The 16351-nt window shown below is 48.1% G+C and overlaps 1 protein-coding gene across 1 annotated transcript in view; it reads right to left on the bottom strand.

The window, feature by feature from the left end:
- COL13A1 (collagen type XIII alpha 1 chain) overlaps window positions 1–16351 on the bottom strand; it is a 61077-nt gene that overhangs the window by 19035 nt on the left and 25691 nt on the right. The window contains exons 18-32 of the mRNA XM_055819978.1: window positions 13078–13122; window positions 11312–11344; window positions 10465–10491; window positions 9761–9823; window positions 7559–7612; window positions 6420–6506; window positions 5689–5742; window positions 5439–5483; window positions 4738–4806; window positions 4150–4173; window positions 3101–3154; window positions 2547–2591; window positions 2049–2201; window positions 1148–1246; window positions 459–512 (exon numbers count right to left, since the gene is read on the bottom strand). Of these exons, the coding sequence (XP_055675953.1) occupies window positions 459–512; window positions 1148–1246; window positions 2049–2201; window positions 2547–2591; window positions 3101–3154; window positions 4150–4173; window positions 4738–4806; window positions 5439–5483; window positions 5689–5742; window positions 6420–6506; window positions 7559–7612; window positions 9761–9823; window positions 10465–10491; window positions 11312–11344; window positions 13078–13122 (906 nt within the window). The remainder of the gene's footprint in view (window positions 1–458; window positions 513–1147; window positions 1247–2048; window positions 2202–2546; window positions 2592–3100; window positions 3155–4149; window positions 4174–4737; window positions 4807–5438; window positions 5484–5688; window positions 5743–6419; window positions 6507–7558; window positions 7613–9760; window positions 9824–10464; window positions 10492–11311; window positions 11345–13077; window positions 13123–16351) is intronic.

Below are 16351 nucleotides of genomic sequence, written 5' to 3'. Positions count from 1 at the left end.
CCACACATACAGAAGTGTATTGGATAGCCTGTGGGACTCCCTGCTGCAGGGCATTACAAAAGCTAGGGGTGATCTTTGAGGGGAGAGCAGGCAAAATCAAGAATCAAAATCTATTGAAATATATATGCATGTAGATACATGTGAGTATTGTTCAGGAAATCCATTCACCACAAATGCCAAGGAAAATATTTGTCATGCTTTCTACAATCTTCTAGTCTTCCCCAGGCCTTCATTATCAATTGCTTGTTGTGAGATAGATTGTTCTTGTGTAAGGGAAAAAGTAGGGCATCGGGAGCTAGAGGTGGCTGGCAATTCATTCGCACAAGATGAAACTTGCTGTCCTCAGTGAAGGGTGTGTCATAAGACAGTGGGACGTGCTGGTTGCCGGCAGCACTGCTGCCAAATCATGCCTCCCCAACTGCTGAGGTTGCAGAAGGAAAATGGGAAAGGTAACGTACCGATTCTCCCGGATTTCCTTTGTCTCCACGCTCCCCAGGCTCACCCTTCTCTCCCTGCACACAATAACAGACCCTGTCACAACCAGGTGCAGTCTGGGGCCTCACTGCATCAGAAGCCACCTGTGAACCACCCACCCGTATGCTGGCAAGCAGCAGTTCCCCAAAGGAGGAGATGGAACACACCATATCTTCCACAAACAGCTCACTTGCGGCTCTCCTGCACCTCTGCTTCCCGAGGAGACACCCTACAAAGAGGGAAACCTCCAGGGGCGGTATCTCGTGGCTGTGCAAGGGGAGCGCCACAGGGCTTTGCTTGCCTTTCCCCAACAGCAGCCTGACACCTCTCTGCTGCACTACAGCCCCTAAGGGAGGGGCTATGGCAAGCAGGTTGACAACAGAGTCGTGCTGCCAGCAAACTGGGCATCTCAGCTGACAGAGCCGTGCAGGGGCTGTGGGCAGCCACCAGAGCCAGCGCCTCCAGACTGCAACGGGAGCAGACACCCAGCCAGACCCCTGCCAGTCGCTGGAGACCTGATGGACATTCAGTGACACCTAAGCCCCTAACTAAGGGGTAGGGGTTTGAGGCTCCTGAGATACTCAGCACTTTGGGAAATGAAGCCTTGTGCATTGCTCTGCGCCGTTTTCTCTTTGCCAAGCAGGAAAGAGCAGCCTGCCTTTTTCATTCTTACTGTCAATCCTGGAAGTCCAATGGGACCCGGCAATCCTGGTGGTCCTGGCATCCCTTGGTCACCTCGTTCACCCTTCTCTCCAGTGGGGCCATCAAGACCCTATGGATCAAGAACGATTTGTGGATTCTTTGCAAAGCTAAGTCAGGCAGACACACAAGACATAGCTGCAAGAGCTGAGACTGGCTCTGGTTACCGCAAGAACACACTGAAAACCCCAGACAACCATCTGGTGCCCTGGGAAATGCAGGGCTTCACTAGTATTGAAACTGGACATGCAAATGCCTGAACGTCCTCCTCTCATCGCGGACGTGCCAGTGCCCAGAGTGGGGATGGGGTACTGCTTTCCCGCCTCCACGTTGTGCTCATGGTTGTGCGGTTTGCTGGAGTTCACGCTAGAAATCACTCCCCAATAGCCAGTTGTGACAACAAGAGTTTTACCCTAGTAATCTTGTAGAGACAGAAGCTTCTTGCATAAAATCCTCTCAACTAGTGCTGGGGACACAGAAGTTGTGACAGTCTGTAGCTGGGAGACTGGGTACTCTGCCCCAGTTAGTGGCAGGGATATAAGGGGTTACCCCAAGCAGTTGCCTTCCTAGGAGGGCATGCATGTTGGTACCTCAGCCTCCTCACTCATGGTCAGGCCTGCTTGTTTACAGTGGTTTTTCAGTTTAAGCAATACAGCAGGCAGCAAGCTGAGGAAGTGACACAGTGCCCAGAGAACAGGGCAGGTAGCTGGGGACAGCCGCCTCAGCAAGCCAGGGAGCCAAGACATCACTTCCATATTGGCACGCTTCACACAGCAGCAACGAGGTGCCTCCAGCACCCACCTCGGAGGGGCTCTGAGGTATCTGAGAAGTCCCAGGGCCTTGCCCCATAACCTGGACAGCTTCAATTTACTCACCGGTGAGCCGGCTTGTCCTGGTTCTCCCTTATCGCCCTTTTCTCCTGTGACCCCAATATGACCTGGCTCTCCCTTCATTCCAGGTAGCCCATCCTTTCCTGGAAGTCCATGAGGGCCAGGGGGCCCTACTTCTCCAGGCTTGCCACGTGGTCCCTAACAGAAATCCACACAACATAAAGTGAAATATTTACAGCTAAGAGTAAGGTTACTCCTGCAGAGCGACTCCCTGGACCAGAGTCTCTTTCACTGCTCAACCTCTCACTCACAGTAATGCCCTCTGAGGAGTCACGGGCAGGACAAAGTAGATTTGCCATGCCAACCCAGCTGCTCCTTATAAGTTAAGACTTTGATAAACCATTAATGCTCATTTTTGCGAAGCAAAATACTTTATTCCACTGTGGGAAAAGCAACTGTGCAATGTCAGTGACAGAGATGGAACATACTAACTCCAGATAAGAACACTGAAGGAAAGAGCAATTCACAGAGGCAGTGTCTTACCTTTTCTCCATCATGGCCTGGAGGACCTGGCAAGCCAATTTCACCCTGAAACACAGAATTGGTACTTTGGCAGTTTGAAAGCAGCTGTTCTGACTCCTCCTGCATGGCACCGTGATGATGAAGGGTGGACATTACAGAAACAGTCTGCAGGGACTCTGGTAACTAATAGTCACCAAGAAAAAAGCATGGAAACCCCTGTTGAAACAAGCCACATTGTGTGACTGCCCAAGAATTTCACCAGCCTTGTTTATCCTGACTGACAGTTCACAGTCCCCAGCCAATACAATCCCCACACAGGGATCAGTTCCCATAAGCTGCTTCCTAAAGTGGAGGGCAAGTAGAAAAGATCCTTCAGATCTTTCAGATAAGATGTTATCATTGTGGGAAAAGATATTTTCAGGATATTGTGCATGAGGAGTGGTAGAGGCCAGCAGGACAGTCTGATGATGCTGAACAGGGAGAATAGGAGCTTTGGGGAAGGTTGTGTGTAGAAATTCTTCCTGCACCACTCCTCTGTTTCCCTTAGCTCTGCGAGTATGGAACTGAGCAAATACCTTCTGTCCTGGTGGCCCTGGAGGTCCAGCCACACCGGGAAGTCCTGGGGGTCCCTAGATAAAGAAAAGCTAATTTTCAGATTACCAAACAGGGCTTTTACTTTTGTGTTTTGAAACCAAACAGCTTTTCTGAGTTTAGGGGGAAATAGCTGGGGAATTTTCCAAGGGACTCCTAAAATTGTATTTGTGTGGGAAGACAAATAGTGACAGTCTATTTGTGAAATATAGACAGTGAAAGTGAGCAAAGGCCAGTCCAAAGTGAATTGGTTTTATGTATGTATTTCTTTATACTTTCATAGAAGAAAACAAAAATGACCACAGCTATTTGCTTGTGAAACAGAGATGAACTTAACAAGGTTTTCCCTTCCTATCTACAAAAGTATATGTTTAGAACAGAAATCATAGGAAACACTGCACTACTTAGATCCCAACCACAGCTTAAACAGAGCTAAATGGCCTCACATTTCCCAATTGGTCTTGGCAGTTACCACTTTAAGGAGACCTAGGGAGCAGTCTGGCCTAGCATGTGTTAACAACTGTGTGTCATATTGCATTTTAAACCCCCAGCTTTTTTCCTAACTGGGTTTCTTCTCCTGAGAAGAAAAATACAGGGACACTTTTTCCCTTATTTTGGCTCAAAATAACTACTTTGCCTCTCTTTGTCTTCAAACAGCTTGTAGTCACTGCTGTTTTAAATGGTTGTTTTTGTACAGGACTGTTATGTCAAGTTATACTTACCAATGGTGAATATGTCCTCCCCTCCCATCACAGAAAGTGTCCACCACAGACTGCCAGTATAAGCTTTCTTGCAAGGCACCCAGAATCTCCTTTTTCACTGCTTTGGTCAGCCCCCCTTGCTCTTCCCTACCCTTTCTCAGCACTGCCTTTTTTGAGCAGCACCTATTACTTCTTAAAGCAGAAAAATAAAGGGCCCGATTAGAATTCAAGTGCCAAGATGAGCTCTTCCTCCAGCTGTCAGCTGACCCAGCACTGGTTCCCAATAGCAAAGGTCAAATGTTTTAGCCACACCTAAATTGCTAGGAACTCACCATCAAGGCCAAAGTTCGTATTTCCTAGGAAAAAAAATAAATTAAAAAAATCAAAATGGGAAACAATGATTGGAAAACTAAGCTTTTCCTGGAGATCGCTTGTTCTCCACTAATGTAGCACTGGCCTAAATGAGCAAGGAGCCCCAAAAATGAACAAAAGCAAAAAACTACCTTTGTGTCCCATGGAGCTGTTAGGCTACAATTTCCCCTTTTTCCAAGTAGAGCCCAGGCTAACCCAGAGCTGGGCACAGCCGCTCACTCTGCACATCATCAGTACATGTTTTCAAGGAAGCTTTGCAGTCCTTTTATTTGCTGTCTACCTCAAGTCAATGGGCCACTCTTGAGGGGATTCACATGACCTCTATGTCCACCAGTGTTAATATATCAACTAAACAAGGTGCACAAGTATTTCCCAAAAGACTATAAGCAGTGAGTTGTGGGATGAAGGGGACTAAGGAACAACTAGGTACTTTCATTTGCTGCTACTGCTGAGGAAGCAGAACTCCATCATTCTCAGCTGTCTGCATCCCTTGGGAAACAGTAAAGCACCCAGCAGTCACCTCATGGGATAGGAGGGCGGTTGCTCACCTGGAGAGCTTCACTGATGTTCCCATCGTAGTCCATCATTTCATCCTTCCCAGGCTCTCCTTTAGGGCCCTGCAAAATATCAGCTCTTTAGCCAGGGCTTGGGGATTGCCCTTTCCATGGAGTACTCAGACCCCTGAAAAAAGGGGTCTCAGAGGGGCCTCTGTTTCATGAGCTTCCAGTTTTTCATTTATTAAACAAAGCTCTTAAAAGCACATTTTATACAGGAAACACTACAGCAGCGTAGCCAGACAAACCCAGATCACCATGCCATGACCATCAAAGCTGGCAGGTCTGGTGAATGGTGGAATTGTGGCCAGAATCCAGGAACCGGATTGTCTGATTGCCAGACTTGGGCATGCACCAAACACCCTCTTGCTGCCCTTTGCTGGTATGCCAAGGGTCCGAGTTCAGACTAGGATGTCCAAACCCACCTCCTCCTATGAATAAGCCAAGCACGCACCCGGAGGTGGCTCAGAAGACTTTTCTTCCCCTAAGGTGGGAGCATCTTCTGGTGAGGGTGTGGGAGTGGAGAAATGGCCTGTCTCAAACTTAGCCATTGCCCAGCTATAAGCACTTTTAGTGACAGTGAGAACATCTGTTAAGAAAGCAGAGGCCCAACCTAGACTGTCAGTGTGGTCCCACCATCCTTAGACTCCTTTGAGTGGCCAAAACTCTTCAAGTGTTAGTGAAGGGACACCTACCCTTGGGCCCATGGGTCCCTGGTCTCCTGGTGAACCAGGTTCCCCCTGTAACAAGAAGAACATGATGTTAACAAAGCCTATCCCCTCTCTTGCTTGAACTCCAGGAATCATTGTTCTCTGCTAGTCCTCTGAAACAGTCTGGGACTACACAGCTTAATTTTAAAATGCTCCTTTTCAGCTGTTTTGTACATGTAGGAACAAATTTGCAGCTACTGAACCTGGAGCTGGGCTGTGCAGAAGCATTCTGTACCTTTTCCCCGCGTGACCCTGCAGCACCAGGCCGGCCAACATCACCAGCTTCTCCCTGAGAGAAAGAGAAAGGGGAAGGGGTGGGTTTGTATTGTGTGGAGGGGGCCAGTTTTGCATTTCCAGGAGGAAGAATTGCACCCTTCTGGGCCCCCTTCTCCTCCAGTAACCCAAGTCTCCTGCCATGACTTCACACCAAGTGCCCTTCTGTTCTACCCAGTGCAGAGGCAATATTCAGCATGAAGGAAAGCACCCAGTTCAGACCCAAAGTAAGTGCACAGGAAAGCTGTTCCAAGTGCATCTGAGACTGGACCTCAGATTTAAGTGTCCTTGGTGTCCTTTGCCAAAGGGCAGGATTTTACTGCTGCTGCTCCTTGAGGAGGTAGATGAGGAAGGGGAAAGGAGACTTGGAGGGCCTCCATCCTGCCTCCCCATGTCTACCCTTCCTCGGGTACCACAGGGACTAGAGGTTGTTGTTTATTCTGAGCACCTGGTTTCTCACAGAGCCTAGAGGGGAGTTACCTGAGCACAAGGAGGTTATTTTCCTCCCAGAAGCACAGTTCACAAATTCTCTCTCTTTCAGCATATAAATCAACAGAACAAAAACAATCTGCAGAACCCGACATCCCTTCGGCAGGTGATCAGAGGTGGGCAACCTTTGCCCCTTCCTACACACCTCCTGCAGGGCACAGTGCCTTACAACACACAACTCCCTGCAGGAAAAAAACCACTCACCTTTGGTCCAGGGGGCCCAGGCAGACCTGGAGGGCCAGGTTCTCCTTTACGTCCCACCAAGGCATTCTCAGCATTCCCCTTCTCTCCCTGTTTGCAAGGAAGAACAAGCTGTGTGCCACAGTTCAGTTTCTCTATGTCTGTAATTTCACTTGCCAAACTGTGGGCTTAGAGAGACAGAGCCCAAGACAAGGTCCATCAGCTGGTCTCTTGATAGCCCAGAAATGTCACTGCTCCAGGGCCACCAGCGGTCCAGGAACCGGGCTAATGTAGTTCTGCCTGGGGGCTCCACCTAGAGCCCTGCCAGCAGCCACAGCTTTGGCTGCAGTGCTTCTGCTCGGCCCTTATTCCCAAGGCCATATAAGCTGCCTGTGGACAGACCTCATCCCCCAGTCTCCAGTTTGAACACAACAATTTTCTTCTGCTATTGAAACTGAGCTGATAAAACCACCGATGATGGCTTTTTTGGGTACGTCTTCCTCTGGAGCTGTAGTCATCAGCCAGATAATGAGCCCTGCAGACCACATCCTTTGCACAGAACAGATACAAAGGCAGTACAGGAACACTTTGCTTACACCATGTTACCATTACACCTTCATCCTTTCCTGAAGTGGCCACTGTCATTCAGTGCACTGTCCCCTTTCCCAACGGAGAAGCACCCTGTGAAAGTCTGACTTGAAAGGTGTGGTTTCTATGCACACCTGGCAGCACAGGGAGAAAGCCACAGCTCCAGAGCTTAGCTTTTGCTGACCTGCCCTGTGTCTCTCCAAGCACAAGGCTACTCTTCCAACTCAGAGCAGCTCCCAGAAAGTCCACCTCCTCCTCACACATGGATCTTGGAGCAGGAGAGAGGCTGAAATGCCATCGTACATCTGAGGTCATGCATTTAAAGGGGATCTACCAGAACATGATTCCGTGGTCACAATCCCAGGACCACAGCCTCCCCCTTCTTGCAAGAAGGTATGCAATTCCTCACAAAAAGGCATCCTTTGTGTGACCCGGTCACACCTGCTTGGGGATGACATCCAGCTGAGCTCTGCAGAACATGCTGCCGTATACTGGGACAGTGACCTAAGAGCGCATGAGAGGAAGGAGAGGGGATGAGAGTAGCCCTCCCCCCAAAAATCAGAGAAGATACAAACCTTCATGCCAGGGAGCCCAGGAAGCCCAGGGTCGCCAGCTCGTCCCTTCTCACCCTGTTGGCAAAACAGATATGGTCGGGGCTGACTCTGCAGGCTCTCTGTTGTGGAGGAGCAGTCAAAGGATGAGCTGCTCATAGTTTCAAACCCTCTTTCCCTTCCCCAGAGGATTTTATTTTAGCTATAGATAAGGCATCCTCCAGCAGTACCTGCTCAGGATGGTGAACGTTTTCTCCTGTCCTTTTGACTAGCTCTGCGCATCATTGCCATTTCTCTCCAAAGGAAGGTGAGTGGGAAAGGGATCCAGGATCCCCCCCTGCACATCTTCCTTATCACTCTGGTCTGCTAAACCCTTTTCTCTGTCTCTGTTAAGAATGTTTTCTTATATTTTTTATTATATATTTATTTCTTATATATATATATTTATTATATATATTACATAATGATTTCTTATATATATTATTTTATATATATATAAAATAAAACATTCTTCAGCACAGGCTCTCCCCATTCCATATACCAAGAGAAGCTGTTGCCCAGGGCAAATTTTATTTGGAGTGCCCTGATAGAGTTCAGCTCTTTTCACTGAAACTGTCCACTGCTTGAGTCCATCCCAGTTTTCACACCAAATTACACTGCTTCGCTTTGGCAAAGCTCTCACAACCAACATTCCCACACTTCTCCCAAGTTGTGTTTTCTGCCTCTGTTCCCTAACTCCAATTCCCAGTTTCATCATGCTCTTAAAAAAAATGTGTAGTGCAGCATCTCAGTTAGCAGCCAAGCTCTGTGACACAGACTGGTCATGAAAAGCAGTGAAAACAGGAGTGGCAAAAGTGGCAGAGGCAGAAGATGATGGTGTAAAATGACAGCTGGAGAGCAAGGCCTGCAGGCTGAGCTGTGAGGCACCATGGAGTATGGAGGATGCCACAGGCAGTGAGTGATGGAGGGCATCCAGCATTCACTCGATGAAGTGACTTTGCGTAGTTCACCATGACATCTGGGCCATCTTTTGAATACTGGAGCTCAATTAGTGGTCTTTATGTTGATTTTAAGTTCTATTCAGCTCATTCCATCCAGCTGCTACACCCATGGTTTCTAGCTACTGTGTCCTGTTTGGCAGCCTGCATTTTGCCAGGACAGACAGTGATGTCAAAGGTTTCTGTTACCATGAAGAGATGTTTCAAATGCATCATCAGAAAAAGGTGTGTTCTTACCTGCAGTCCTCACACCTCCAAGACTTAACAACTTGTACAGATTACAAAGAACAATTCAAAACCCCTTTTCCCCAGCAGGTGCCTAGTTCTCTCCACAACAGCAGCACACCAGATCAGCAAGGCTAGCAGGGCTCCTCCCGGTGCCATACTGCTGCCTGCAGAGGCTGGTGCTGCACACCAGTCTCGTCTGAGCTCAAGGACACACACTTGACATGCAGGGGACTTGCATCAATGCTCCAGGAACAGACATGCACTGGTGGCTCCATAGAAAATAATTAACTAGCAGCAATCTTATTTTTTTTCAGGCAATTCTAGAGTGCAGTGACCCCTTTCTCTAGGGTAATTTGGCCTCCAGCCACCTGTCAGGCCCGCATCCAGCTTTCCTCCCCTGCCAGAGCATACACACTGCTTCTGTAAATTAATGCTTCTCTCCCTGGCAAGAGGGAAAACGTTTTCAGGACCTCCTACCCAAAGAAAAGGTTTGGCCTTTGGGGTTTTTGTAAAGATATAATCTCTAATCCTGACTCAGGCCTCTGTGAATCCCTGATTCTGCCTTGCTCTGCTTTTGGTATCCTGCTTTTCATTCAAGGTCTAGTTTTCAATACACATGTCCATAAGGGCTACTGAAAACATCCTGTGCTACCTGAACAACGGTGTAAAGAAGTAGATTTCTTGAGGAGGGAGCTGAGATTACTGAATCCCTGTTTAGGGTGTTATTTCTGGAGTCAAAAGATGCAGCACTGTCCTTAATCACTCCCAGGACAAGACTACATCCCAGACATCTCATGCTGCCCAGCCTGCCACCAGCCCCCCATGTCCTGCAAGTAGGAACACGCAAACACACTTTACCAAGGGGCAAGAGCCAGAAAAGGACACACAATCCCCTGCAAGCACAACAACGCAACACAAAGCAGGCTCCCACCAGTTCCCACTTGCAGGGAACACAGCACAGCACTGCCAGGACACCAAGCCCAAACACACAATGTCCTACCCGCTGCCCCCTCTTCCCTGGCAAACCTGGGGGGCCCATCCTCCCTGGGACTCCAGGATCTCCCTTCGTGGGGAAGAAAAAGAGACAGAGAATGTGTCTGTTATATGGCTGTAGCATGCTGTAACATAACCCAGTGAGCCTCAAACAAGAGGAGCCAGCTGTCCAGAAACCAAGCCGGCTGCTTAGTGATGGAGAGTGATGGGATATTTTTGTTCTGTGCCTGCCACAGGAACTCAAACCAGGTCACGCTACACTGAGACAGGAGAGACTATGCAGGGCAGTTACTACAGTGCATGACAGAAGAACAGCCCCCTGCAGTAACATGGGAATACTTCTGGCGGACACAGAAGTACTGGGAGGCAGAAGGGGACAGGGAAGGGGAGAGGGAACATACTTGCTAAGCGAAGTGTACTGTGCTTATTTGGTGGAGTAGGGAGGAAAGGAGGAAAGCAGCTGGAGGGTATTCCGGTCAATACAGACATGAGCAGGAGGAAGGGAATCTGTTTGCAGTATGGTCCCCCTCTCACTTAGCATCATTGTATGCAACTACCATTTTGCTTACACTGGCAGGTGCCATCAGGGCCTGGATTTTGGCACTGGGAAGTACAAAGCCATTCCTCAGCTCCCTCAGCTGCTCTGGGAGGGGAAAAAAATACACAAACAAACCAGAAGTGTAGGCTCAGAGCAAAGCCTTCTGAGAGTACCTTTTCTCCTGGAGTTCCGGGCTCACCCTGGTGAGGAAGAGACAGGAAAATAAAGTCAAAAAAACAGAAGGAAAGAGCACAAATTCTCCTAGAGCTATCAGAGTGGAGGAAAGAACATTAATCTATCGAGGCCATGGGCTTGTAAATAAGGACCTAAGGATGCTTTAAATGCATGTTAGTATTTGTGCCTGGAGCTTGTTTTATCTTCATTAGCCAGCTCCTAGGCTGTTGTAAGAAACCAGCAAACCTCAGACAAGTGGCCTTTATAAAACTGAGTAATCACCTTATCACCTTGCAGTATTTCAAGACAAAGTTTACCAGGTACAAGAGAGCAAAATGAGACAAGATGCACCTACTGGCCTTAAGGAATTTGCCTACTCCTAGCGCTGTGTGCACAGGAGCAGAGCAAGGCTGCGGTTGCAGCTGGGGCTGGGGGGAGGCTGTGTTGATACAGGATCGATGTGGCATCAAGGAGGAAAACCATCCCCACCAGCCCTGAACATAACTTCTTAGTTTCTTTTTCGCCAGCAGCTGGAGGGAATCAGGACAACAGGTAGCTGTCTCATTGGGCATCTTGGATCCCCGGGATAGCTTTAACCCCCCTAACCCTGCTGCCATCCCGAAACGGCTGTGGTTTCACGAGTTCACCAATCTCTCTGCCTAGAGAGATGAGTAGCAGGGGTGCTGCTGGAGACGGGTCTGGCATCGGTGCCAAAAGCGATAGCAGTTCTGATAGTGCCCGTTAGTGGGCGCTGTCCGACCACTTTCCCGTGCCTTGCGCTCTAACTCCAGCCCTGGCTCCTAAGCGCGCCCTGCTCGAGCCACGGCAGCGTAGCCTACAACTGACCTTCATCCCTGCGGTGGCCATCCCAGGAGCGCCCTGGCGGAGAGAGGAAAGACAGGAACACCTTGTTTGAAATGAACCGGACACAAACTTTTAAAAACAAAACAAATATTAACCAGGTGGAACTAAAAAAGCAAACTCCACATCTTTTCCTTTCCAAAACTGAGAAGTAATGCTGTCACACCACACAGCACGCATCGTCCTTCCCTGTGTGGCTTGTTCACCTATGGCAGTGGCTCTGCTTTCCAGAAAGCTCCTCCAAAGGCAGGCAGGCATCATGAGAATAACCCAGTCAAGACAACCAGATTTCCACCCCGCAAGTTTTAGTCCTGCAAGTGAAGCAAAGGCCAACAAGCAGAACAGTGTCACATAACTGAGGAATGCAAAGACAGACTGAGGACCAAACACTCAGTTCAGCATTTGATCCCAGATACACCAGCTCAAGCACCCCAAGAAAGGCCAGCTTGTACCCCAGAGCCTTGGTCTTGCTATTTCCCCTCATTCTGTTTTTATCACAGAAGGCAAATCTTGCAGTAAAATGTTTTCAGAAGAGCTCTGAAGCCAGCCACCTTAGGAGAAAAAAAGACTTCCGAGCAATTCAGGCGTTATTCTACAGCACAGAGCAAGCCACCGCCAGGAGACCGCGGAGTCGAGCCTGCCCTGCAATCCGAGACAGGTGCTTTAAAACCCCAGGAGGCAGCTGCCACCACAGGGACAGTCACATTTCCCTCGACGGCGTTGATGCAGAAAGCAGGTCTGCCCTATCAGCCCTTTGCTCTGAAATCTCTGTATGCCTTGTGTTAGTATTAGTTAGGTCCTGATGAAAAGGTCCAGTTACAAAAGCAAATATGAGGGATAACAAAGTCTAAGGAGAGGGGAGGAGGTGAAGTAGTGTTAGAAGTTGGGAAATAAGGGGGGTTGGGATGTAGCACATGAGGCAGAGAGGACTGGGAGCCAAGTTCAAAGTGAAAAGAGATTGGAAAAGTTCAAACAAGGAGGAGTGGGGAGCCAGAGAGCAGCAGGATCATACCTCTCAGCTTTCTGAAACAGAAATCAGGGACAAAGCTAAAAAACACAAGGACAGAAGATGGAGATCAGGGATTCTATGCAATAAATGGGGGAAAAAAAGCATTCCAGATCATCTCAGGGGTCAGTAGGTTTTAGTGAATACGGACTAGAGCCATGAAAGGGATTACGTGCAGCAAGTGGCTTGGGTTAGACTTTCACAGTGCATTTGGGATGCCTGTTCCTCACTCTGACCTTTAAATTACAGTGAATGCAGATGATGTTATTTTCTAGTATTTATCCTAAAACTGCAATACACACGCATGCAGGCTCGCTCACACACTGGCCCTGATTCAGTGCTGCATTAGTCTGGGTTCACACCAGTATAACCCTACTGATCGCAGTGGACTGACACACATCACTGAAGGTTGCAGTGGTCACTTGGGACCCCCAATTTAAAAAACACCAATTCCCTAGAAACATCAGCAATTGGCTGCTCTCACTAGTATAAAGCATTAAGATCCTGATGTTGCAAGACAGCATCAGACTGGGCATGCCATTTGCTTTGTAGAACACTTCCCGATCATCTCCTTCATAAATTAGACCCTATGTCTGGCAATTTAGAAGCAGAAAGAATTCAGCTGAGGATAGTCATTGACTAATAGACACACACACAAATCCAGGTGATGCTTGTGCATCAGGGACAGTCGAGTGGTATGGGTGAGATCAGGCAGACAGACGTCACTCCATTGTTTACAAGGTACCTTAGTGCCATGTCTTCCTGGCAGCCCTGGCATGCCTCTCTCCCCCTGGAAGGAGAGCAAGAAACACAGAGAAAGAGAGCAAGAGACACAAGATGAGTCTTCCCAGGGCTCTAAGGAGTGCCCAGGGCACAGGTGATGAGAAAGCTTCTGGGTGAGGCGAGGCACAACTGATTTTCCCGTGACTCACCAAGCTGACTGCCCTAGCATTGGCCATTTCCCACCAGTGGTACCTCTCAAGCCTTGTGTGTACAACAGGACTGACCCCACTGGAGTGCCACAGCAGCAGCACTGGGAACAAAGACAGTCCCTGTCTCCTGCTACCGCATCCTGTGCCATGGTATTCTGCAAGGCTTAGGGAATCACTCCGTCTGCAGCGACTACAGGATGAACAAGCTTATCTGGAGAAACAGAAAATCCAAGGGTTGCCTTGTATTGTTACCCTGAATTTTATCTGGTGCTGATTGGAAAATAAAACATCTTCAAACAATCTACATATTGCAGTTATTTTGTTCTGGGTGTATAGTCCTTGTTTGGAAGGTCTATTCAGCAGGGATGTACATACATGCTTTTTTAAAAGCACTTTTTGTAATTGTGGCATCCTGTAAACTGTATTTTGTAAAATACCATCTAATACCATAACATACATAACCTAGGTAGCATGTGCACCTCCTGCCCTATGCAGCATACATACTACGGTATTTTCAGCTATAAGAGAAATAAGACAATAATTATGAATGTTTTGTACTGGAGAAGAGGGGACTACTCTCTCCCTCCTTCCCAGCTGCACTCCCTGCTCTTTTCCTTAAATGAGACCAAGCAGAAAAGACCAATGCTTTCTACTGGGAGGCACCCACACTGCTTGTGAAGACTACCCCCACACAGCAGCCCTGCATGTGAAAGTAATTCCCCATCCCAGAGACCTCCTGGGAAGAAACTGCCTGCCTGAAGAGCTGTTTAATTATTTAGCCCTGCAAAAGCAAAGCCACCTCAGTGAAAGGGAGCAAGGTAGCCCCTTACAGTGAGCAAGGTACAGAGCAGGCGCTCTACGTTTTCTGGTGATGGCCTCAGCTCACTTGCACAGCCCCCACTGGCAGGATCACACAGGCACTAGAACTAATTAAAGAGCGGGAGCAACAAACACAACATTGCACCGTTAAAGAGCAGAAAGAAACACCAGAACCAAAGCCAGAGAATAAGCAGAAAAAACAACTCTCAATAACATCTTTAAACCCTTAAGTATTTGAAAGCCATTGTAATACAATAAGAACCCACAGGGCTGATCCTTTTGAGATCCCCCAGTACCCTTTGGGTTGCACAGGGTGTCAGAGCCAGGCAGCAACAGCCCACCAAAACCAGCATTAGAATGGTACAGCCAAGCCAGAAGCTGAGAAACACCACCAAAGGCAGATACGAACTGTAAAATGCCCAGTGCAGGTCCCTACTGGGCTCCAGGAAGATGGTCAGCAGGAACTCCCAGCTCTCCTGAGCTTTGTGCTGATTTAGGGAATACTTCCCCAATCTCTCTGGGAGAGCCGGGCTACACCTCTCCCCTCCAAAAGAGAGAAGACCCCCATATTCTCTTCCCTTACACCTGATGTGAGCAGCTTTATACCCACTGGGTGGCAATCATGACAGAGCATGCCCCATGCTGATCAGCTCATTAGCAGTAGTGGCTACAGGTTGCCAATTAAAACAGAGACCCTTCGGTTTTTGCTCCTTGATGTCAAAGATGGATTATGAGGGGCTTATTGAGCAAGGCTGTAGGCAGTTTCTTTATTGTTCTTTCCTCAGAGCATGAGAAAAAGCCTCATCCTAATGACCTCTCAAAAAAAAAAAAGAAAGAAAATGTCAGTAAAGCCAAATGTGACGGCTAGGCTAGGGGACAGTGAGTTAAATCCTTTTTCAAATGACCCAGGTGATCACATTTACTGGTTGTCTAATTACCTTTATGGGACACAGATAAAGGTCTCAATATGATCAAAACACAAACGGTGGCCACAGAAGAAAACAGCTAAGCGAGAATCTATGTTGTGCTGCATCTGTCACTGGGTGGGGAGAGGTTATTAGATGAACAAGGGGTCTGTGTGAAACTAGCAAGCCTCTTCAGACCTGAAATGTTCTTCACTGCCAGCAAAAGCAGTGATACGCTATGCAAAATTGGTTGCTACAGCAAAACTATGAATTTTGTTTGCCCAGGGCTCCTCAAAGAGAAGGCAGAATGTAATCCAAGTAACCAGACCCAAAGCTTTCCAGAGTCCCAAACAATCTTCCTAGGTGGGAGGACAACAGAAAGAAGCGATTTCCATAGTCAACGAAAGCATGCACTGCTGGACGTTCAGGAGCTGCTACCGAATGATGTCTGGCTGCTGATTTAAGGATACTTCTGCACTTCCCTTTCAATTCCTCTGAGCAAAGAAGAAAGGAAGTAGAGAGAAAAGTGATCCTGGCGATAACAAATGGAAGTCTGTGTGTGAAAGAAGAAGCTGCTTTGGAACTGGGGAGGTGCCCCTTTGGAGCTGCAATTTAGTATCACAAAAAGCAGGATGGGTTTCATCTTTACTCTTTATGAACTGGGATGAATAAGGGCCCAGGCAGCAAGGGTCACCCCGAGTCACTGTTCTCTAACACAGAACCAGGAGGGCTCTCACCCATGGGTGACCCTGAGACATCACTGGAAGACTTGGAGACTTCTCTGTTGCCAGAGCCCAAATGAAGGGCTGAGTAATCCTTGTAGGTGGGTGCAAGCAGAGCAGGTGTCTGCTAGCAGTGACACATGGGAGATCAAGCAGGGGTGGAACACAGCCTGTCTTTCCAGCTGCCACACTCTAACTTGAGTCCTCCACTGGAGCTTAATGGGAGAGCGAGAGCACCTGGCTGTTGAGACAGCAGCAAACAAACTCCTAGCCTCCAAAACACAGTAGTTCTGGGTGAGTTCCACTTTCATTTACACTGGTACAAACCAGAAATGATGCCTTTGAGCTAGAATTACACTGATGTGAAGATGGACACAGGGTAACCTTTGGATGTCACATGCACCACAGGATCTCTGAGGAGGTATTATTTTCTTGTAGGAAGACAACTGCTGCTGTTCTATTCAACTATGAACCCAGAGCCTGCATTCCCAAATAACATTTCTTTAAACTTGATATAACACATCCATGTTAAGTTCTGAAGGGGCCTTTTCTCCCTTCAAACAGTAATCTACCCAGATGGAAAAAATATAGAAAGTGTATATGCTGCACGATAAATGAGATGCATGCCACATACTAAATAC

Source organism: Falco peregrinus, chromosome 1 (assembly GCF_023634155.1).
Source record: "Falco peregrinus isolate bFalPer1 chromosome 1, bFalPer1.pri, whole genome shotgun sequence".
Classification (NCBI taxonomy): domain Eukaryota; kingdom Metazoa; phylum Chordata; class Aves; order Falconiformes; family Falconidae; genus Falco; species Falco peregrinus.
Note: the sequence above shows the minus strand (reverse complement) of the source record. Positions and strands in the feature narration are given on the sequence as shown.